At 36.5% G+C, this 24,221-nt stretch overlaps 1 protein-coding gene and 1 long non-coding RNA gene across 3 annotated transcripts in view; both read right to left on the reverse strand.

The window, feature by feature from the left end:
* Positions 1 to 2,133: 2,133 nt before the first annotated feature.
* Positions 2,134 to 24,221, reverse strand: part of uqcc1 (ubiquinol-cytochrome c reductase complex assembly factor 1) — a 47,282-nt gene continuing 25,194 nt past the window's right edge. Inside the window, 3 exon segments of one of the 2 annotated variants that reach the window (NM_001076755.1) lie at positions 2,134 to 2,734; positions 13,883 to 13,996; positions 17,063 to 17,140. In NM_001076755.1, the coding sequence (NP_001070223.1) occupies positions 2,600 to 2,734; positions 13,883 to 13,996; positions 17,063 to 17,140 (327 nt within the window). In that variant the 3' untranslated portion in view covers positions 2,134 to 2,599. 2 annotated transcript variants of the gene reach the window in all.
* The window catches only part of LOC147836518 (uncharacterized), a 5,172-nt gene continuing 740 nt past the window's right edge, over positions 19,790 to 24,221 (reverse strand). The window contains exons 1-2 of the long non-coding RNA XR_015494402.1: positions 21,744 to 24,221; positions 19,790 to 21,564 (exon numbers count right to left, since the gene is read on the reverse strand). The exon at positions 21,744 to 24,221 is cut by the window's right edge and continues 740 nt beyond it. This is a non-coding gene — a long non-coding RNA (uncharacterized LOC147836518). The remainder of the gene's footprint in view (positions 21,565 to 21,743) is intronic.

Consider the following 24,221-nt stretch of genomic DNA (forward strand, 5'->3'; position numbering starts at 1 on the left):
CTAGCCAAAATAAAACAAATAAGTATAATAAATATTATCAGACATACTGTGAAAATTTCTTTGCTCTGTCAAACATCATTTGGGAAATATTTAAAAAAGAAAAAAAAATCAAAAGGGGGCTAATAATTCTGACTTCAACTGTATATCTTTACTGTTAAACTTTTTTTATCATTATGGTGTATGGGAATTCTTTAGGAAAATACATTATTACAATGATGTAGAGTTCTATTACTATTACTATATATATGACGGCTTTATTTTGAATTTTAATTAAGACAGTAATGTCTGACTTTGCTTAGACAAAAGTCTTGTCACTTACAGAAATAATGTCCAGTATACAAAATAAAGTCATGCTACAGTGAAAACAGACTAAATATTGTGTCTGACTCCATCATGAGCTTGGAGGACTGCATCCATACATCTCTGCAATGACTCAAATAACCTATTAATAAAGTCATCTGGAATGGCGAAGAAAGCGTTCTTGCAGGACTCCCAGAGTTCATCAAGATTCATTGGATTCATCTTCAACGCCTCCTCCTCCATCTTACCCCAGACATGCTCAATAATGTTCATGTTTGGTGACTAGGCTGGCCAATCCTGGAGCATCATGACCTTCTTTGCTTTCAGGAACTTTGATGTGGAGGCTGAAGTACGAGAAGGAGCGCTATCCTGCTGAAGAATTTGCCCTCTCCTGTGGTTTGTAATGTAAAGGGCAGCACAAATGTCTTGATACCTCAGGCTGTTGATGTTGCCATCCACTCTGCAGATCTCTCGCACGTCCCCATACTGAATGTAACCCCAAACCATGATTTTTCCTTCACCAAACTTGACTGATTTCTATGAGAATCTAGGGTCCATGCAGGTTCCAGTAGGTCTTGTGCAGTATTTGTGATGATTTGGACGCAGTTCAACAAATGATTCATTGGGAAAATCTACCTTCTGACACTTTTCCAAATGATCAACTACAAGTCAAGTTATTATTTGCTGCTCTTACAACTATGATCGACGACAAGACTTTTGTCAGCTAGTAGTAATGTAATAATGTGGGCGTTTTGTAAAGTTTCTGTGGGATATTAATTATTGTGAAAGGTGCCACGCAAATAATTGAATTCAATGATAAAATCCACTATACAGTTTTACTGTTTCCTCTATTTTAAAACTCTCATCTGCACAAACATTATAAAAAGCACCAACGCACAACGAACACCATTCTTCATCCAGTTCTAAACTAGACTTTTATTTTACAAAATGTTTCTTTTTTTTGAGCTTCACAATAGTATTCATATATCCGCTTGTTAAGTGATGACGTATGTAATACTGTTTCCGGGTCCAAGCCGTCATTCATTTAAGTGGAGAAATCATTTGTTTATGATCACGTTTTATTCCTACCACACATTAAAGTTAATTTTATATAAAGTCATAGTGTACACAACAATCTCTGCTGCATAACAAATACCAAAAATTTAACAATTAAAAAAAAATGAATCACTTTCTGACATCGGATATTAGACATGGACATAAATACTGCAATCGTGATTTTCGAAAGTATTTAATCGCTTTGTAAATGTTTATTATTACCATTTCATGAGTCTCTCCATTCAGTTGAATAGAGCGCTTGGACCCGGAAGCCGCTTGGCGTGACCTCACACTTGACAAGCGAATTCACCATATGGGGCGGCGCAGTGGGTAGCGATGTTGCCTTACAACAAAAAGGTTGCTGATTCAAGCATCGGCTGGGTAAGTTAGCATTTCTGTGTGGAGTTTGCATGTTCTACCCTTGTTGGCGTGGTTTTCCTCTGGGTGCTCCGGTTTCCCTCACAAGTCCAAAGACATGCGCTGTAGGTGAATTGGGTAAACTAAATTGTCCGTAGTGTATGTGTCAATGGGAGTGTATGGGTGTTTCCCAGTGATGCAGCTGGATGGGCATCCGCTGTGTAAAACGTATGCCCAATGAGTTGGTGGTTCATTCCGCTGTAGCGACCCCAGATTAATAAAGAGACTAACCCGAAAAGAAATGAATGAATATTCAAGATATTCCATAGTAAACAGCCGGCAAAACAAAGAAACTCCCCAAATTAGTCAAGAAAAAAGTAGTAAATGGCTGCAAGTAAAGGCAAACAGACGAGACGCCTGTGAGGTCAGAGGAGCTCGAGACTCGATGCGCTTTTATTGGTGGATAACTCTGACAAATAAAATAAAAAATACACTCACATTCACACACTCGAAACATTTTCCTCCAACACATTGAGAGTAAAATAAAAATAAAACACAACTAGTCGCGCCGTAAACACTGAGGAGAGAGGTACAAGTGAGAGAGCAGGAAATATTCCTAGAAATATTGCAACATCGCTGCCGTATGGAAAGACATACATATAAATATAAGAATACTCTATCCATTTAGAAAAAGGAGAGTGCAAACCGTTCCTTAATACTCTCAATACATCTGAGAATAAATGTGTGTGTGTGTGTGTGTGTGTGTGTGTGCTGTATTCTCAATAGTGTGCTGATGCTCACTAGTCAGGAAAAAGTGAGGGAGAGAAAAGACAGAGATGAAGTGGGTGTGGCTACTGAGGTGAGTGCTGCGTCCTGATTGGTGGCTCTAGAGGCCGGTGTCGTTGTAGGTGGGGCTTGGAACCTTCAGGATGCTTTGTGCGTTTTCCTCCAGCAGGGGGCGCCATTTGACCTCTCCTGTTAACAGCAGATCCTCCCCATCCAGAGCGTCGATGAACTGCATCTGTGTGGACAAAAGAACAACGGAGGAAATCAGGACTGCTATATAATGAAAGCATACTTTGAGCAATAATCTAATCTGTTTTGAGGTGCAGTGAAAAAAATGACTCAGTTGGATTTACTATTTTTTTTTACTTAAAGGGAAGTTGCAAACAATTCATATGGGCTGAATTTAAACAACTTAAATTTAGTTCAACTTAATTTGTATAAATTCAGCCATATAAACTGTTTGCAATCACTAAAAAAATGGTAAATTCAATTAATCCTGTTTTGTGGGGTAATTTGTCATGTTTTTAATCATATTTTGTTGTGTTATAAAGTGTTTTCCAACAGCTGATGACTTTGATATGCTAACTTGTGTTTTCTGCTAGTATAATTACTGTTCATAAATGACTTGGTGGTTTCTTAATGTGATTGTTTTGTGTGCTGAAAGCATGCACACGTTTCACATGGCAATTAAACTTCATAACCATAATCATATTCAAAAAATTTTGGCGCAAAATATATAATATTAGAATAAATATATTTAAATATAAAAAATAAACACTTTAGATATAATCTTTTTATTATTTATATACATTTTTTAATAAAAAAATATATATATCCATATGTATATTTCCATATATATATATTTTATATATATTTCCATATATATATTTACAATATATATATATATGTATATATATATGTAGGCCTGCATCTGTGTGGACAAAACAACAGCGGAGGAAATCAGGATTGCTTTTTATTAGATTTTTTTTGGCTTTTTATTGGATCAACTTTTTTTAAGGTAAGCGGTTGCAAACAATATGGGCTGAATTTAAAAAACAAATTTAATCCAAAAAAAAAAAAAAAAAAAATATATATATATATATATATATATATATATATATATATATATATATATATATATATATATATATATATATATATATTTTTTTTTTTTTTTTTTTTTTTGTGGGTGTAAGCTGTCATGATTTTAATCATATATATTTTGCAAAGTTATAAAGTGTTTACTTTAACAATTTTTGTTTACTTCAAGTTTTATGTTTACATGTTTTTTTTTATCATAATTACTCTTCATGAATGATTTTGTGGTTTCTTAATAGTTTTGTGTGTGTGTGTGTGTGTTAAACTTTGCTAAAAAACATGCTCATGTTTCACAGAGGAATTAAAAAAAGAAAGAAAATTATTATTATTGGAAAAAAGAAAACTTGATAAAGAAAAAAATTGGCCCAAAATATAATAAATATAATATAATTAATATAATATAATATATATTTAAATATAAAAAAAACATACGTTATATACTGTACATACAAACATTTGTTTGTTTGGATCAATTTTTATATTTTTATAATTTTGACTGCATTTTCTAATGTCTATTCTGAAATTTTTCCAAAAGATTTTATACACAATTTCTTGTTTGCATCTCACAATTTATATTTTTTCCCCATCCAATATTCACTGTTAATGATTTTTGTAAATAACAGTTTTTAACTGTAATATAAACTGTATTTACTGTATTTTAAAGTTGCATTGTGAAAATCACTGTCTTTTACAGTAAAAATATATATATATAAATATATAAGATAAATGATGCTGTAAATGTAAATACAGTATTTTTGCTGTAATAGATTTACAGTAAGTTACTAGCAAAAAACAGGAAATTGTTAACGTTGTTGACTTTGCATAAACAACAAATATTCTGATTTTATACAAAATTTTTTTGCACCTTGCAATTCGGAGAGATCTTCAAGCAACATTTAGATTTTCAGAATTTTTCCCAGATAAATCAATATTTATATCCTGCAATATTTTGTTTTCATGGACATTTGCACATAACCCGAGCATACAGTATAACGTGTATTTCTAGTGTACTCCATACAGGTGAGTGGGTTTGAGAAACCAGCCATAGGATACACTCCCTCCTCTCTTATGTACCATGCACTGAACATCTCTTTTAAATATTTTTATAATTTGTACTTTTTTTTACTCTACATTGAAAGTCCGTAATTAAAAATTTTTTTTTTTTGCTTTATTTACTATTGCATAAACATAATTTTGACTTGTTATTATTATTATTTTATTTTGTGGCTGTTACTATTTCAAATATCACGAGTGGTTGTGTACGCATTTCACTGCATATCATACCATGTGTGACTTTTTATGTGACAAATAAAACGTGAAATTTGAAATAAATAAATAAAAAAAAAATTCTATTCAGTTTAATATGCAAAACCTTGAAAACAAAACACAAAGTGTTGCAACCAGCCCTACAAAACCTAAGACACTGATTTCTCTAAACTGAAAAGAGGCTGAACCGCACACCAAGTCTGATCAAATCCAGGCTCATTTCACATCATTTCTATGTAAAAGTGCTGTTAAAAAGACAGACCTCAACGAATTCACCTCTTGGTGTTTGAAGCAAAACTAATTCAACCTGGACTATAATGAAGACAGCTGTGCTAATAAATGCAGGACCTGCAAAGTAATTACCAAGCTATGAAAACAACAGACCCAGACAGCTGCAATCATTTTATTCAGCACTGATGCATTAAATTGATCAACATTGACAGTAAAGACACTCATAACGAAAGCTAAAGAGATAGTTCACAGGTGGTAGTAGCACAGGTATGATAATGTGCATATGTTTGCATCTCAAAACATTGATGTTGATGTATAATACTATAAATCAGGGGTGCCCAAACTTTTTCTATAAAGGGCCAAAAAGCAAACTTGATTAAGGGCTGTGGGCCAAATATATATACCAAACATACATATAAAATTTGCCATGGGTAATTAGTAATTAGTAATCCTAATTGGTTCAGTAACATTTAAAAAAATACTAGAAAATGTTGCTTTAAATCATATTAACTAATGCAGTATTATTTAATAATGGACTTATTACAGTACAAACATAAACAATCCCTTGACACAATGGAGTTCGATGTAAAAACAATAGTTGAGCTGCTCCTGCCTTTACCTTGATTTGCTCGCAGATATCTTATGCATTGTCCTCTATCTGTCAAGTGACAGTATTTACATTTAAAAGTCTGATTCATTTACAACATTTAATTCAATCATTTAATTTCAGTTGGCTTTTTGTAGCTTAGCAGTAAAACAAACAAATTGTTACATTCATTTTGAAATATTGATCTCTGTCAAAAGATCTGTCACGTTCCCATCATTCTCCCTCTCTTTTTAGATGGGATGGTGGGTCAAATCAAAGGTTATTTTGGTCAGCAGGTCCTGCCTGGGGCATCTCTGCTATAAATTAATGAAATACGGTAGTTAACTGTAAAATGTAGAAAAGTATTATACGGTTTGAACCATATTTTTTTAAAATTGGTAAAGTTCTGGCAACCACACCTGCCATTCATTCACCTAATTTGTTATGGATTTGAGCCAGTTGACCATTCTCAATGTCGCAAGAGTTTAAAAACAGAAACTCAAACACACACACGATGATGTCAGAGTAGTGGGTGTGCGTCGAGAGCAATTAGTGTTGAATAAGAGCAGCCAAGCATTAGGGCACTCATACGAACACTCACACACTTTCATTTTATGTGTTACCAAGATGGTGTCTAGCAGGTTGACACTGAGCGCCTACTTAACTTACTGGCCACTTTATTAAGAACACCTGTCCAACTGCTCGTCAACGCAAATTTCTAATCAGCCAATCACATGGCAGCAACTCAATGCATTTAGGCATGTAGACTGAGCCCCTTTCACACATAAAGACCTTTCCTGGAAAATTACCAGCAATCTTCCGGAAAGGTCTGTATGTGTGAATAGGCCCTTTTTGAAAATACTGGTAAATTCGTTCCGGCTATAATCCGCGAAGAGAAGTTGTAATATTACCAGTAATTCACCAGAATGCTGCGCTGTGTGAACGCAGAAGGAAGATTGCCGAAAAGAGACGGGGGGACTTCTAGTTTAGCCAATCAAAACATTTAGACACATTCAAATCTGCGCTGTTCGTGAAGATAAAATTTATTATTTTTCTGGAATATTTTTCCAGACACATTTAGCTGCTAGATGTTAGTCAGATAACGTTTATATGTTCATTCTTAATGCCAACTGTGTAAAAAATGATCGATAAGATGGTATTTTGGAATTGATGTGTGAACGGTCTTTTCCAGAAAAAAATACCGTCATGTTCTTATCTGGGTGAACAGCGCTTTTTTTTCAATTTGTCCAGATATTTACCTGTATGACTGTGTGAAAGGGGCTAATGTCAAGACGATCTGCTGCAGCTCAAACCGAGCATCAGAATGGGGAAGAAAGTTGATTTAAGTGACTTTGAATATGGCATGGTTGTTGGTGCCAGACGGGCTGGTCTGAGTATTTCATAAACTGTTGATCTACTGGGATTTTCACACACAACCATCTCTAGGGTTTACAGAGAATGGTCTGAAAAAAGAGAAAATATCCAGAGAGCGGCAGTTCTGTGGGCGCAAATGCCTTGTTGATGTGATAGGAGAATGGCCAGACTGGGTTGAGCAGTACAACATCCAAAGAAGGGAGAAGAGCATCTCTGACCGCACAACACGTTCACCCTTGAGGTGGATGGGCTACAGCAGCAGAAGATCACACCGGGTGATACTCCTGTCAGCTACGAACAGGAAACTGAGGCTACAATTCGCACAGGCTCACCAAAATTGGACAACAGAAGATTGGAGAAACATTCCCTGATCTGATGAGTCTCGATTTTTGCTAAGACATTCAGATGGTAGGGTCAGAATTTGGCATCAACAACATGAAAGTATGGATCCATCAACGGTTCAGGCTGCTGCTGGTGGTGTAATGTTGTGAGGGATATTTTCGTAGCACTTTTTGGGCCCATTAGTACCAATTGAGCATTGTGTCAACACCACAGCCTACATAAGGATTGTTGCTGACCATGTCCATCCCTTTATGACCACAGTGTACCCATCTTTTGATGGCTACTTCCAGCAGGATAATGCACCATGTTATAAAGCGCAAATCATCTCAGACTGGTTTCTTGAACATGACAGTGATTTCACTGCACTCAAATGGCCTCCACAGTCACCAGAACTCAAACCAATAGAGTACCCTTGATACGTGGTGAAACGGGAGATTCGATTCATGGATGTGCAGCTGACAAATCTGCAGCAACTGCGTGACGGTATCATGTCAATATGGACCAAAATCTCTGAGGAATATTTCCAGTAGCTTGTTGAATCCATGTTATGTTTCTTTGCTTGTGGCAAAAGTTATTTGTGACCTTCTCATCCACATCTGCTTATGGTTGTGTTTTGGTCTGTAGAGCAAAATGTGTAATGTTCTTACTTCAATACAGTGACGTATAATACTATAAATTAAAGAAATACGGTAGTTCACTGTAAAATGTAGAAAATCCTTTCACGGCTCAGTATTCAGCATTTTTATCAGTAAAGTTCTGGCAATGACCCCTTCCATTTATTCATGGTAAATTGTACAGATTTGAGCCAGTTGACGATTCTTAATGCAGCATGAGTTTAAAAACAGAAACTCAAACACACACACACGATGATGTCAGAGCTAGCGGGTGTGTGTCGAGAGCAATTAGCGCTGAATAACGAAGCAGTCAAGCACTAGTGCACACATACGAACATACACACATTGACTGGAAGGGTCCCTCTCTGCGCTGTGTCATCATGCTTCATGTGCTGCACCTGCGACTGTTTTCTTTCCTTTCACCTTCTCGCTCGCTCCAGCGTCTCCCTTCATCCTGGGCTAAGCAGGCCCCTGACACTCGGATGACGCTTATTTGTTGTTTTTCTTTGCCACAGAATGCCTGCAGGCCCGTCTAACGCACACCTCGCGCAAAAAGGCTTCGCTCTGTAATAAATTCCTGCCCGCACCTGTAATGACCTCATCCTGAGCTCTGCTGAATGATGGAGAGCGGCTGATGGCGGATTTGGTCCAGATAATCATGCACTGATAGATAAACTTTGGAGCAGGATCCAGAAATGGCAATAAGCTGACACATTTATTAAAGAGGGAGCTATTATGTCGCTGTTTGAGCAAGTCAGACAAAGTGGTACACTGTTAATGATTTTTTTTAGTAAATTACACACAGGGTTCATACACCTTTTACTACAAAAATTCCAAGACTTTTCCATGACTTAAGTCAATTTTCATGACCTCATTTTTTATGTAATGTCTAAATATACATGGTAAATCATAAGAAAAACAACAAACTTTTAAATTTTAGCATATCATAAAACACTCAACAACCTCTTTAGTTTCAATTTGTTTTAAATCTATGTAAAATAGATGATGCTCACACAGCACTAATGATGTGAGACCATGTTTTTGGCCAAGAAAAGAAGTAAATACATCTAACCTCCATTCCAGTATACAAATATTTGTCAAACGTAATTTAGATGACGTTAATAGTATTAAACTAGTAATAGTAGGTAAAACTACTTCTACTGAAAAGCTGCAATCACACTGCACTTTTCACTCCATAGACTACCGCGCATAGACATGCGAATGCGACAGACCAGAAACGCAAGCGTGTGTGATAAGTTTTGCATTTCACTGCATTCAAAAGTTCAAGCTAGAGGTCTGGATTCCCGCGGGACCCGACCAGATTTCTGCGGCGCAGGAATACATTTCCGAATAAAGCGCGGGAGCGATCGGTAATGGGTTTAATTCTGGGATGGGAGCGGGCTGTCTAGCAATATCGCGCCCGACTCCCGAGTGGCACGCGTATGTATGTGTGTAAATGAAATAGAGCAATGCTGTATTTAGCTTGTTTGTTGCTGTTTGTATGTGCGCACGTGCGAATGAGGTGGGTGTGGGTGTGTGTGTGTGGGTGTGTATGCGCGCACGAATGAGAGAGAGTGTGTGTGTGTGCTTGGTGCTTATGTGTTTGTGTGTGTATTAGTGCGCGCGAATGAGAGAGAGAGAGCTTTGTCTGTGTGTGTGCTTGGTGCTATGTGTGTGTGTGTGTGTGTGTGTTTATACAGACAGCTTGTTATAGGCTGTCTGGATTCTGTATAGCTGGGTGGTTTTTGGTTTTGTTCTCCCCCCGCTCTTTCCAGCGGGATCTAGCAGGATCGAGCGTGGCGGGCAGCGGGACAACAAATGCTTAATATAAGCGTGAGCAGCCGGGTTTGGGCTAAAACCTGGCGGGTGCGGGCAGGAGCGGGATTCAAAATTTAGTTCCGCGCAAATCTCTACAAGCTTGGTGAATTCTTGCCTGCAAAAATCACAACAGGTGATTGCATTAGACCAATAGAGAACAATTTAAATAAGAAATTTATAAAATATGGAGCAATCACTCACTTTTATTAATGTCTAATCATATTGTTCCATTCCACCACTTATCACAACGCCAGACGACAGTACTTATTTTTTTTTTTTGCAATTTTTATTTTTTTTATTCCAAATGCACCAGCGACATTGTGGTCCAGTGATCAGCATGTTGCGTTATGATGCCGCCTACCTGAGTTTGAACATTGCCTGAGTAAATTTAAAGAGTCCCACTCAGCTGTCGGGTGGTGGTGGTTTGGTGGTGTTTGACAGGGTGCGTGCAACGTGTCTGAGGAGCGAGGAGGGATGCAGTAGGGAGGGGTGAGAAAGATCGGGAGGGAGACGCGTGATTACCGGGAGATTATCACTCGTTTGCGGGCATCCGGGAGTCTCTGTGCATTTGTGGATAACTCCCGAAACTTCCGGGAGACTTGAGATGTCTGGAATGACCTCCCGCCCTCTCTCTTCATATAGCCGTATGCCTATTACATATCCATAAAAAACTGTGATATAACCGGGTTCGGATTGCTTGCTTTCTCACTACAATCAATCCGCTCCAGAGTTCGTTTCAATTGAGCTGAGACCACCTCATTCCAGCGATCTCGGAGCGACTGTTTTGGCGCGGATCCGAGCGTGATTGGTGGATTCACATATGTCAAATGAACCGCGCTAACTGGGCAAATGAGACAGGTTAACCCATACTGTTTCCTTGAAAAAGACATGATCGTGTCATCATTAGAAACTAAATTGGAAATTACGTTATTTTAATATAGTCAGTAGTGAACTGAGATGGGCTGGTCTAAAGCTTGAAACTCAAGGGCTGAAAAATGAGTCCCACTCCGGCCCTGTATCCCTCTTAACCAAGTTCACAGATTACAACTAATCCAGAACTCAGCAGCTAGGATTGTTGTAAAATAAAACAAAATAAAAAGACATTAAGAGATTGATTTTGTTCCAGCAACCAGCCTTTGAAAACTATAATTATATCACATATTATAAAAATATTAGAAAATATAACATTAGAAAATAGCTAACAGCACTGAACCTTGTCGAATTAATAAATCTAAAGCGACCAGAACAGCTGAATCTTCTCTATTTGGGGTCAAGAACTCAAGTCTTGGCGTAAAAGCCTGTTGCTAGCGTAGCGCAAACGACTGACACACACTGGCGTGACAGCACTAGCGGTTCAGCAGTTCCTGTTTGTGTTTACATGCGCACTGTCACGCCACTCTGGCCAGAGGGAAAGGTGTGCGCTGGAGGAATCTCTCCAGCATTCACGGCAATGATTAAGCTTGTCTATGAACATGACGTGGAGAAAGAAAACTGTATGGAAAATTGTATAAACTTTACAAATGCCTGAATGGCAAGGGATTTGGCACTGGCACTTGTTTAGGATAAGCGTTTCTCAATGTGAGTGTCAGAGGAAGGGCTGCACGATTAGGTAAAAAAAAAAGGCATGGTGATTCCTTTTGACAAATATTGTGGAATTTGATATGAATTGTGGTTTATTGTATTTTTCCCCTAATTTCTGTTTAACAGAGAGAAGATTTTCTCAACACATTTCTAAACATAATAGTTTTAATAACTCATTTCTAATAATAACTGCTTTATTTAATCTTTGCCATGATGACAGCAAATAATACTTTACTAGATATTTTTTAAGATACTAGTATTCAGCTTAAAGTGACATTTAAAGGCTTAACTAGGTTAATTAGGTTAACTAGGCAAGTTGTGGCTGTTAGACAAGTCATTGTATAACGATGGTTTGTTCTGTAGACAATCGAAAACAAATATGGCTTAAGGGGGCAGGAACATAAGCCTTGATTAACAATGTAAAACAAAAATGTATTCATTGTATGCCATGTGAAGCGTCTTCTTGTTAAATGTATAAATCTCAAAGTATTAATAAAAAAACTTTCCTAAAACTTTTCCTAAAAAAAACAGAACAGTTGATTTTTCTCTATTTGAGGTCAATAACTCAAGTCTTGGTGTAATATAACATACAATAATGATACTCAAGTTTTACCTATTGGTTTACGTATAAATCCCATCGTTAAATGTATAATTCTCAATATAAAAATATATCAGACCAGCTGAATATTCTCTATTTGGGGTCATTAACTTGAGTCTTGGTGTAAATTAAATTAAATTAAAATAAATTAATGATACTCAAGTTTTTCCCACCTGTTTACCAACAATGTAAAAAAAATAGGTGTTCACTGCACATAACAACACTGAACCTTGTAAAACAAAAATACATTTTCCTAAAACTACTCAATTTGGGCTCAAAAACTCAAGTCTTGGTGTAAAATAAAATAATATAAAATAACAAAAAAAGATGAAAAAATTATTTAAATTAAAAATAAAAATAATAAATAATAAAATAAAATCAATACAATAAAAAAATAATATAAAATTATAAGACATTAACAGATTAATTTGGTTTCAATGACCAGCCTTTGAAAACTACAATTATGTACATCATTTAAAAATATTATAGATCTGCATCTGGTGCTAAAGCGACCAGAAAAGTGGAATATTCTCTACTTGGGCACAAGAACTCAATAAAAAATGTAATAAAATAAAATAAATAGAAGGCCAATTTGGTCCCAACAACCAGCGGTTGAGAATTTTCATATAAGATAAAAATATGATATATCTGTATAAGGTGTATATTTATAAATGAACAAAAACACACTGAACCTTGTAAAGCGTCTTCTGGTTAAATGTATGTAAAATGTAAATGTAATTGCATATGAGCTTTGCTTGGTCAGGCTCCCCTTTATATTCAAGATCTTTTACATGGTCACTTCGATGGCTGGTCTCTGAGGTCTTCTGGCAAATTCCCAGAACATGACTTAAGAGTAAAGGTGACCGTGCTTTCTGTGTTGTGGCCCAAGGCTCTGGAATCTCTCAAGAGGGTTTGTGCGACTACTATACAGGAGTTATTATTATGGATTATAGACAGCAAAATTTGCCGTTTTTTTTTAAAGCATGACAGCAAAACACGAACGCTGTCATAAATGTATTAAAATATGCCTGTTTGTTGCAAAAATTTGTAATTTTGACAAGTTTGTGCATCTCCTGACTTGTGTGCACCTGTGTGCAGCCATGTTGCCGTTGTAGCTGGTGTATTCTGGGAAATTTCCTTGATTTCTAGTGTGGTCCTGAAAAATCTCAGTTTCGAGGGATATCTATCCCTTCCCCTTTGTCCTACACATTCAAGATAAAGATAAGTGGGACACTTCGAAACGTTCAAGTGAACACGCCCAAAGAAGCAAGGGGAAGGGCTAAGAGGTAGAATTGGGCCTTAATGTCTGTGAAATGTGCTTTATCAGTAAACCTTTACTTACTTACTAATGTAAAAATATTATAGGAAATACTGTGAAAAATTTCTTGCTCTGTTAAACATCTTTTGGAAAATTTTTGGAAAAGAAAAAAAAATGCACAGGAGGGCTAATTATTTATAACAGTATATATAAACAATTAATTGATGGAACTCTCAGTAATGATACACCATCGTGTTATCGGGATATGAGAAGCTATCCTAATACGGAGGGCTTCAACTAATTAGTTAATTGAATTTTGGTATTTTTTGATAACACTTGTCGAAAAAGAAGAAAAATCTCTTCACCAACACAATAAACGCTGACCTGCAAATATCAATGTCACATTATGGGATGGAGATGGATGCGTCTGCTTGTTAAACACAGCGGCAGGTGATCTGATTGACAGAGCGGGTGATGTGCAGCACTCCAATGCTGAATATACAAATGCATACACATACACACACATATACACGTCTCTGTTTGCACAAAAGTACAGAACTGGCCTCTGAGTATCCACACATTCACAAACGTCTGCTAACACACATACACACACTGACCTGTTTGCGGACATATTCGACCATCATCTCCAGCTGTCTGGGGTCTTCACACTGTCTGTTGAAAATGTTCCTCCAGATCGCCGCCGCAAGAACGCAATCGTCTGAGAGGATTCCCTAAAACACACATTTACAGGAACACTAAATCTGACTGTTTGCTCAAAAGCTCTTGAGTGACAGTTAAATTGTCTGCAGCATTATGTTTATGTCTAGGTCATAATACAGGCAAGCTCTTTATAAAACAGGGCATGGTAATGTTAGTTAATGTACTCTTGTAAAATTATGTTTGCGTTTGCTCAAACTACTTATTTGAAATGAGCTAAACAACACAATTCTTGAGTTTTTTTTTGCATGTGGTTTTATGAGATCCATTTAATTTGGCAAAATCTCTTTTAGTTTACTTAATTCCTTTATGTCATCCCAACACAATTCGATTGTGTGGAACCCAGCAGTTTTTCCATGATATTTATTAACCTGGACAAACAATGAACAATACTTGTTCTGCATTTATTAATTACAATTAAACAATTACTAATGCAAGCAAATGAGTTAAAACGAACAATGAATTACTTTATTATCAATTACTAATGTTAACAAAGATTAATACAAACTGAAATAAATGTATTGTTCAGTGTTCGTCATGTTAGTATATGCATTAAGTATTGTACAATTTTACTAAATATGATTAAAATATTCCAAAACAGACGTTTAAATAGTTACAGTGTTGTGATTCCATCTTGGTTTGGTTTTACATGGTGATATGTCTAAATAAATCAATGTTTGTCATAAGCATAAGCAGTGTTCAATCTATAACGTTGCCTTTGGGGGAGCCTACTTTATTTTCAAACGGGGGGAGGTTTCAGGGGGTGTCGCTTTGATTTTGAGAGTCCCTTGCCACAATGATGTAGACCAGTGGTCCCCAACCTTTTTATCACCGCGGACTGGTCAATGGGTGTCAATTTTACAACGGACCGGTGTGGGCCGTGGGCTAGGGGGGGCGGGGGTGCTTCACGTGAACACCTACATCGCTCGTGCATCCAGGTTAATCATGAACAACTCAGTGCGCATGCGCTAGTTGCACTATCGCGGTCTGATTATGTTTCAATCAAGGTTTATTTGCATCAAATACATAACATCTGTGCCAAACATTTCAACTGACGAACATATTAACAATAATACAACCGTATAGCCAAATTAAACGTATGCATTGGCATGTTACAGCCCTAATGAGTATGATTATGTGAAACTCCATATAGATACATATTGCAATGATTTCGGGTACTTAGCGATGCACCCACACATATATGCACAATCCTTAAATGCTCTGCTAATTTGGACTCTATAATACCTGTTTTATAACTTTAAACTATCAACAACCACCACTTAGCTATATTCTATCGTAGTTTCGCTCCATGGTGGATTTTGGCATAGTCCATTTCACATGAGATGGCGAGGGTGAGTGGAAGAAACCAAGTCTCGGGGGGAATATTTTCTACAGAAATAATTTATGATTTCTTATGTGGCCCGGTACCAATTGTTCCACGGACCGGTGGTTGGGGACCACTGATGTAGACTATAAAACACACAGGACCCCAATTCTTAAAGGGTCACGAAACACCAAAAACACATTTTTTTGAGCTGTTGACAGTGATATATGTGTCCCACGCAGCAATAAACACTATTAGGACACTATTAAGTGAAAACTGGTTGTTTTTGCGTTATTTCGAGCAAATTCGTTCTTCCGGTTTAAAACAAATTTTTGAAGCTGCGTCACGCCGATTAGATCCTAGTGTGTATTCCAGTGTGGAGAGTGAATGTCTTTACCTGCGAGTGCATTGGGACATCTCTGAGTGTGCAGCATTCATTCATGAGAAACACTAGGTTCAAACCAATCAGCACGCTCTATTATGTATGTGGCTTAACTTCAGTAATATGCATGACAGCTTCGAAGACTTGTAACTTTACCTGTTACAGTGTTTAGATGGCATGGAGATGCTGCGTTGTTTGCCAAAACAAGTGGAAGAAGAAGAATTGTTTGGAGACACAGGTCATCAGTGTTGCGTTTATAAATGTGCTGCAATGAAGGTTATGTTTTCATTTCCTGCTATGAGAGCGCAGCTGGACTCACATGTAGAATATAATGCACTTGACAGAAATACGTTTGTACGGAACATTTTTTACTCAAGAGCTTTGTGAAATCCGAATTTGCGCTCGTCTCCTTTTAATAAAGACGCGGTTGCAGTTGGTGTTGACTGTCCTGTGTCTACAGATTTGGTAAGTGTGTGATCAGTGTCTTTGTTTGTTTATTCAGATGGCAAAGTTAGTTTGTATCGTCAGCAGTACTCTTTCATTGTTTAAAGACAGACCTTAGTCAAAATGATTTAGTTACTAAGTTTACAGTACGTTAATGTCACTACAATATTATGGACTGAAAGATCCCCTGCAAATGCTGTTCTCCGAGTGTAAACATGTAAACACTGCAATCAAACAAATTACCTTAGTGTAGGATTTTCACTGCATTTTGTGACAGGATAGTGTATACACACACGGATTTCTGAAGCTACCTATCGAGTGCATCCAAGTTACCGAAAAATTCGGTGTTTTTTTTTTATCCGATTCGCCATGCAGTATCAAACATTCCAATAAAACAACACTCTTCCAGCAGTCCCTCGAAGGTAATATCTTTAATAATTTGATGATTAATGTTCATGTATTGGGGGGTCTATAAATCTATAAAAAACCTATAAATACAAAACAAATATTTATATAATTGTAACGAATATTACAAAGTAATCTAAATGAGAAAACCCATTTTGAGGGATTTATTTTTACATGCACAAACAACAGCCTAAACAACAGTGGATTATAGTCTAATTTTACCTCAAGTACTTCTGTGAGAGGAATACTGCAATATACATTAATTTATATAAAATCAACAAACACAAACATGTTTCAGTTAACATAATAAATAACCTCGTCATGTAGCCTATCATTTTTCTATTCGCTCTAAGGTCAAGAAGATCGCACCAAGGACAGCATAGGCTTTTTTGTTTTACATAGGCCTGTAGAATGTCATGGGATCTCACTTTTCACTCCAGTAAAATGTAATCGCAAATTGGAAAATGAAAGAAACACCAGTGAAATGGGTTCTTTTATTGGTCAGAGCGGACTTTAAGTGCTTACCTCATCATATCCAAAAAGTGCAGCATAGAACGTCTCAGTCATCACCTTCATGCTCTCCTTCCTCTGATGAGCATCAATCTGCGAAAAGACAATAAATTAATCCTATTGAGAAAATAATAAAAATATTAATATATAATCACATAAAATACTAAAAAGTTAAATAAAATGCAAGTAAAAATACAAATAAAGGTAAATATGCTAAACAAAAATCATAAAACTATATAATTGAAGTCAAACAAAATAATAAAATAAAATTAACCCATGAAAATTACCTAGTTAGTAATCAAAATAAAGGAAATCAATCATATTTGTGACCACATATTAGTCTTTATTGACAAGACTACAGTGCTCAGCATATATTAGTACACCTCTCACAAATCTGTCTTTTAAATTCATATTTTTAATAGGATTTTTAATTTTTTTTAATAATAATTTTATTTGTGCATAAACATTAGATTAGTCAGTACTGAAGCCAAATCTGGAGCTTATTAAACAAAACAACTTATGATAAAGCTCCAAAAACTAGTAGAGCCAAATTTATATATTATAAAAAAATATGAAATACAAATTTAAAAAAGTATTTAAAAAAAGAAGAAAAATTTGTTGCAATTTTGTAGGTTGTAATTATTATTATTATTATTATTATTTGCAATACAGTATTTTGCTTGAATTTATTTGTATAATTTAACAGTCTTTCAATTTCTAAATATGTTTGGTGACTAAAATATTATTGGAACAAATATATCTGTTTATTAAATCTGTTTGTTGAAATGCACCAAAATACATTGCATATATTTACTGAGAAATGGAGAAAAATATTCATTTTCAAAAAGGGGTGTACTCAATTATGCTAAGCACTGTAAATTAATGAAAATATATTGTATGAGTCATAATTATAGTTTTTTTTTATGCCAAAAAGCATCAGAATATTAAACAAGGATCATGTTCCATGAAGATATTTTTTAAATTACCTATTGTCAATATCAAAACCTTTCATTAGTAATGTATATTGCTAATAATTTGTTTAACTTAAAAAGCAATTCCCTCAAAATGTTCTTGATTTTTTTGCACCCTCAGATTCCTCATATTTAAATACAGGGTGGGCCATTTATATGGATATACCTTAATAAAATGGGAATGGTTGGTGAAATCAACGTCCCGTTTGTGGCACATTAGTATATGTGAGAGGGCAAACTTTTCAAAATGGGTGGTGACCATGGTGGCCATTTTAAAGCCGGCCATCTTGGATCCAACTTTTTTTTTTCCAAAGATAGTGGGGCCATTGTTCATCAATGGAAACCACAAGGCCACTGGATATTTGAAATTGCTACATAATGATGTGTTTCCCTCTTTATGCACTGACGCTGGCAAGTTCTCCAAGTTTTTCCAGCAAGATGATGCACCACCACGTTATGGGTGTCAGGTTCGAGCATTTCTACATGAACAGTTTCCTTAAAAATGGATTGGTCATCGTGGGCCAGTTGAATGGCCCCCAAGGTCTCCCGATCTGACTCCCTTAGACTTATCTTTGGGGTCATCTGAAGGCAATTGTCTATGGTGTGAAGTTACAAGATGTGCAGCACCTGAAACTACGGATACTGGAAGACTGTGCTGGCATTTCTCCTGCGGAGTTGCAATCAGTGTGTGAAGAGAGGGAGAAGAGGGTTGCATTGACAATCCAACACAATGGGCAGCACATTGAACACATTTTATAAGTGGTCTGAAACCTGTAAATAACTTAAGAAAAAATAGTTACTAATTATTTCTTGTTAAATTCCCAATAAGTTTGATGTGTCAAATGACCCTCTTCCTATTGAAAAAACAAAAGTTGGATCCAAGATGGCCGACTTCAAAATGGCCACCATGGTCACCACACATTTTGAAAAGTTTGCCCCATTACATATACTAATGTGAATATTTTTCTATTCTAACAAACAATACATCGATAGATAGCTAATTTTGTTGGGTAATGCATAAATCTCAATTTCAAAAAAATATTATAACTGATTTTGTGGTCACATATTAAAACTCACACTTCATTGATTTCATAATATTAGTATTTGCCAATAAACCACACACACTCACACACACACACAAATAAATAAAACTAATAAATAAATAAGTAAATAAATTACTACACCAGACCATTTTATGACCAGAAATTGAAACTATAATGACACTACACTAAATTCTTCCATTATAAATTTTAATTTGTAAAGCATCACTGATCTGCTTAAAAAGAAAAGTTGAGCAATGAAGTAAAACAATTTATCACACCAACCTGCCCATCAACAAAGGGTCAAAAAGTACAATCAAATTAAACTGAGTAAAAAAAAACTAAAAAAAGGATACCACAGTGGCTTAGTGGTTAGCACTGTCACCTCACAGCAAGAAAATCGCTGGTTCGAGTCCCGGCTGGGTCAGTTGGCATTTCTGTGTGGTTTGCATGTTCTCCCCATATTGGCGTCGATTTCCTTCAGGTGCTCCGGTTTCCCCCACAAATCCAAAGACGTGCGCTATAGGTGAATTTGATGGACTAAAATTGGCCGTAGAGTATGAGTGAATGTGGGAGTGTATGGGTGTTTCCCAGTACTGGGTTGCAGCTGGAAGGGCATCTACTGCATAAAACATATGCTGAAATAGTTGGCGGTTAATTCCACTGTGGCGACTGCTGATAAATAAGAGACTAAGACAAAGGAAAATGAATGAATGAATAAAAAGCCAGTAAAGATCTTTCACCGTGACTTTTATTTAAGTTGTAAAGCATCGGTGAGTCACCAACAGGTGATACTAACAGGCCTAACAGCATTAAACCCATAACTGTGATCTCAGAGCTGGAATTGTCCTTGGCAGTAAATATCCAACATGTGGATGAATATGCAGCAATCTTAACCCTGAAAAACTAAAGCAGGACTGGATCTGAACGAAACTAAACACACAGCGACCACAGACACCAACCCTGGGAGGTTTGGGTGGGGAGATTTTCAAAACAACTGTGTTTATGCTGAAGTCTTGTATGTCGGGTTTTCTGCATGCTTGGAGTGCGTCGGGTTGCAGCGTGTGTGTGTGTGTGTGTGTTCGTGTACACACAGGCAGAAAAGCACCTGTGCATAATTACGCAGACCTGCAAATAATCAATCTCATCTGGCTGTGCTTTAACTCTTCTACCCTCCCCATCTCCTCGGCACGATCACTCTCTTTGTGTTCCTGCTACAGCCTGAAAACATTTGACGCAAGTATGTGGACGTCAATTTAGAGAAATTCACATTGGAAGTGATGCAGATCAATTGAATCACGTGACTCTTATTGAACGGCTTTTTATGTTGATTCATTTCAGCTCAATAACTGTATTAATGTTAATTCATTTCCATTTAACTACTGTCAGCGTTGATTCAATTCAGTATCAATGTCGAATAGGTTCAGTTCAATAAATGTCAGTGTTGATTCAGTTCAATGATAGCGTCAATGTTGATTCAATTCAGTTCAGTAACCGAATGAATTAATAGGCTGTGTCCGAAATCGCCTACTACTAGAGTCAGTACTACATTTGAATTTACTATACCAACCATTAGAAAGTGTACATTCTGTATATTATGAATGTGAATAATATGAATTGAATTTGGACATTCTATATACACCATTTGTCATTATCATGTGACCAACCCACGTTAGTTGTATCGCTTCACTCCCATTCATGAATTATCTCATGGTGCATCATGGGTAGGCATAGGACGATAACCGTTTTCAAGGCATATCGCGGTTTGGAAAAGTCAAGGTTTTAAAACCGGCACATTTTTTTGTAATACCGTTCCTAAGGTATGTGTAACATTTTTTATCTACATTTTTAAAAGGACAACAGTATCTTAAGCAGTAAAAAAAATCCAAAGATGCCATTTTAAATTGTAAAGAAATCTGTGTTTTTGTAACTAATGAGAACAGCAGAAGTCAATGATTCATTGTAATTATTTAGCCTAACATTTTTACTACTACTAAATATTATAAAGCTTTCAAAAAATAAGATATATTGTTTTCAAAGAGGAATTTTTTGTTGCTGTTTTTTACCCAGAAATTTTAAAAGAATACATTTTGGAGCAGCAATCACAATATTGTGATACCGTGAAAGCGTGATATTTTTATCCAATGTTATAATACCATCAGAATCTTATACCAACCCATGCCTAATCATGGGATAGTAGTGTCCATCAGATGCACACTTCAGAACGTCGCCGGTAGTATGTTGTCATCCAGGTACTTTTTGCATGCTGTTTTTCGAAAAATATGAATTCGGATATACTACTCGGCTCGCATACTGTTTTTACCGTACTATAAAGTATGGAAGTATGCGATTTTGGACGCAGCCATAGTTAATCAATTATAAAAAAAAATTTAATTTACCCAAAATGCAGCACAATTAGCTGTTAAAATCTAGCCCAGAGCGCCACCTGCAGTTAAAATCTAGCCCAGAGCCCTACCTGCTGTTAAAAACTAGCCTAGAGCACCATCTGCTGTTAAAAACTAGCCTAGAGCACCACCTGCAGTTAAAATCTAGCCCAGAGCCCTACCTGCTGTTAAAAACTAGCCTAGAGCACCATCTGCTGTTAAAAACTAGCCTAGAGCACCACCTGCTGTTAAAATCTAGCCCAGAGCCCCACCTGCTGTAAAAAGTAGCCTAGAGCACCACCTGCTGTTAAAAACTAGCCTAGAGCACCACCTGCTGTTAAAAACTAGCCTAGAGCACCACCTGCTGTTAAAATCTAGCCCAGAGCCCCACTTGCTGTTAAAAACTGGCCTAGAGCACCATCTGCTGTTAAAAACTAGCCTAGAGCAGTGTTTCTCAACTGGTGGGTCGCGACCCATTTTTAGTGGGTCGCAGAGTGTGTGGTCAAAAAACAACAACAAATGTTTCATTTTCAACCTATTTTGCTTAAATTAGACTTTTATTTTGAAATGCACGAGCGACAACTGTACCGTTTGACATGTAAAATTTTATTTAATTATAGCAACAAATATGTCAAAGCACGAGTAAGACCACGAATATGTAAAAAATGTATTTACACATATTGATGACAAAAAAAGGCTTAAAACCACAGTGTGTCATATGTAGTGATGTGCTCTCACAAGAGCACTTTTAGAAACCAAACATTTGTCGTTTTTACTTTGTAATATTTCTATAATTTGAGACATTTTGTTAAATGACAATAATAAAATATTGTGTATTTGTAAGTCTAAGAGATTTTCTTATGATTTATCTGTCACTACTTGTGTATGTTAATAAATAAATACAAATGTATTATTATTACTAAAATTATATTACAGTCCTAAAAATTTGGACCGCGGGTTAATGACCATGTAAAAATGTGGGTCCCATGGCCAAACCAGTTGAGAACCACTGGCCTAGAGCACCATTTGCTGTTAAAAACTAGCCTAGAGTGCTATCTGTCATTAAAAACTAACCTAGAGCACCTTCTGCTGTAAAAAAAAAAAAAAAGTACCCCAGAGCACCATCAGCTGTATAAAATAAATAAATATTAAAAACTAGCCTAGAGCGCCATCTGCTGTTAAATCTACTCTAGAGTGCCATCTGCTGTTAAAAACCATCCTAGAGCGACATCTGCTATTAAAAAAAACAAGGCTAGAGTGCCTGTCTACTGTTAAAAAGCATCCTACAGCGCCACCTGCTGTTATAGAGTAGGCAAGAGCGCCAGCTGCTGTTAAAAACTAAGTTCTGATCCAAGAGAGAATAGCGATGAATATTAAAAATCTCAGAATTAATGCAAAATTGATTGCTTGAAAAACATTGCCAAAGCTCTAACAGTCATGACCACTGGGGTCCCACAAACAAGGGTGTCTGTATTCATCACATAACCTTTTAAGTAGGTGCAAAGAGGACTGCACGCTTGCAATACCCCAGTGTTAGCACTTTACTATGTTTCCTTTCCTTTACTTTCTTCCTGTCTTTAATTTCTCCCTCCTAGTGTCCACCCTGATCTCCTCTCCCATTCATCCATCTTAGTTCCTTCGTCCTCCTTTTCCCATACTGTGACGCAGGTTGGTTAAACCAGGCCGGGATATTTAATCCGTCACACTAATCAGGCCTAGCGACCGAAAACTGCTAGAGAAGCAAAATCTTGCTGCTCCACCACCAAATTAGTGTCATATCTCACTTCACTGTTATTACTACAGCTTAGAAAAACTCCCCAAAAATCACACACACATGACCCAACACACTCAATAGTGTGTGTAAAAGTAAAGTTCAAGGAGGGCTGGTCTAAACTGGCACAAATGACGAGTATTTTAGCACAATTAGGCGAAGTAACTTAACCGTAGTGAGGATTGAGCGAGTGGGGGTCTTTTTCCATTTCCAGCGCTGTAACTGTATCCCAATACAACAGGACCAGCCTGTTACGGGCTGGCCAGACGCGCTGATTACACTCAGTTTAAAAAATAAGGTGTTCGGGCACAAAGGGAAATACCTCCTCACTTCTGACCTGTGAAAACAGACTTCCACATTGGGTCAAAGTGTGTGCACATGTGCCCGTCTTCACAGAGTTGAGTACAAGCTGCTAATGTGCAGGGTTAGTCTTTTATCACTTCCTCATGTAGTCACTTAAAGGCATCATTCACTAAAAAATGACAATTCTGCTGTCATTTACTTAGTCATGTAAGCCCAAACCAGTTTCATTTGTTTTGTTTTGTGGAATATATTTTAATAAGTGTAAAAAAAAAAAAAAGTGTCTCACTAGATAAATCAACTCCATCTTCCATTTGCTCCATTGTTAATTTTTTTTTCTCCAAAATTCCAAATTAGAGAAAACATCGCGAATGACACGTTCAATAGTAAAAGGGGAATGTATTGTCCCTATTGACCTCTTTTTGTCAATCCTCTTTTATTTATAAAGCCCAAATCTATGGAAATCTCTCCCAACAGAAATAATCACATGTACAAATTACAAGATGTTTTAACGTCTGACTAGGAGGTGGTTTTTGCCAAATCAAATTTGTACACACTGAGTAAGATGTTTTTTAATTGTCAGTGTTTTAGTTTATATGCGATTATGCTTGAAAGTTTTAAACTGATATTTTAACTAATTGGATACTCTTGTCCAGGGACTGCAGGTGGAAATTAGCAATTCTGCTACAACCTGGCACAATGCATCTT

This window comes from Danio rerio, chromosome 6 (genome assembly GCF_052040795.2).
Source record: "Danio rerio strain M-AB ecotype USA chromosome 6, GRCz13ab, whole genome shotgun sequence".
In the NCBI taxonomy this organism is placed as follows: domain Eukaryota; kingdom Metazoa; phylum Chordata; class Actinopteri; order Cypriniformes; family Danionidae; genus Danio; species Danio rerio.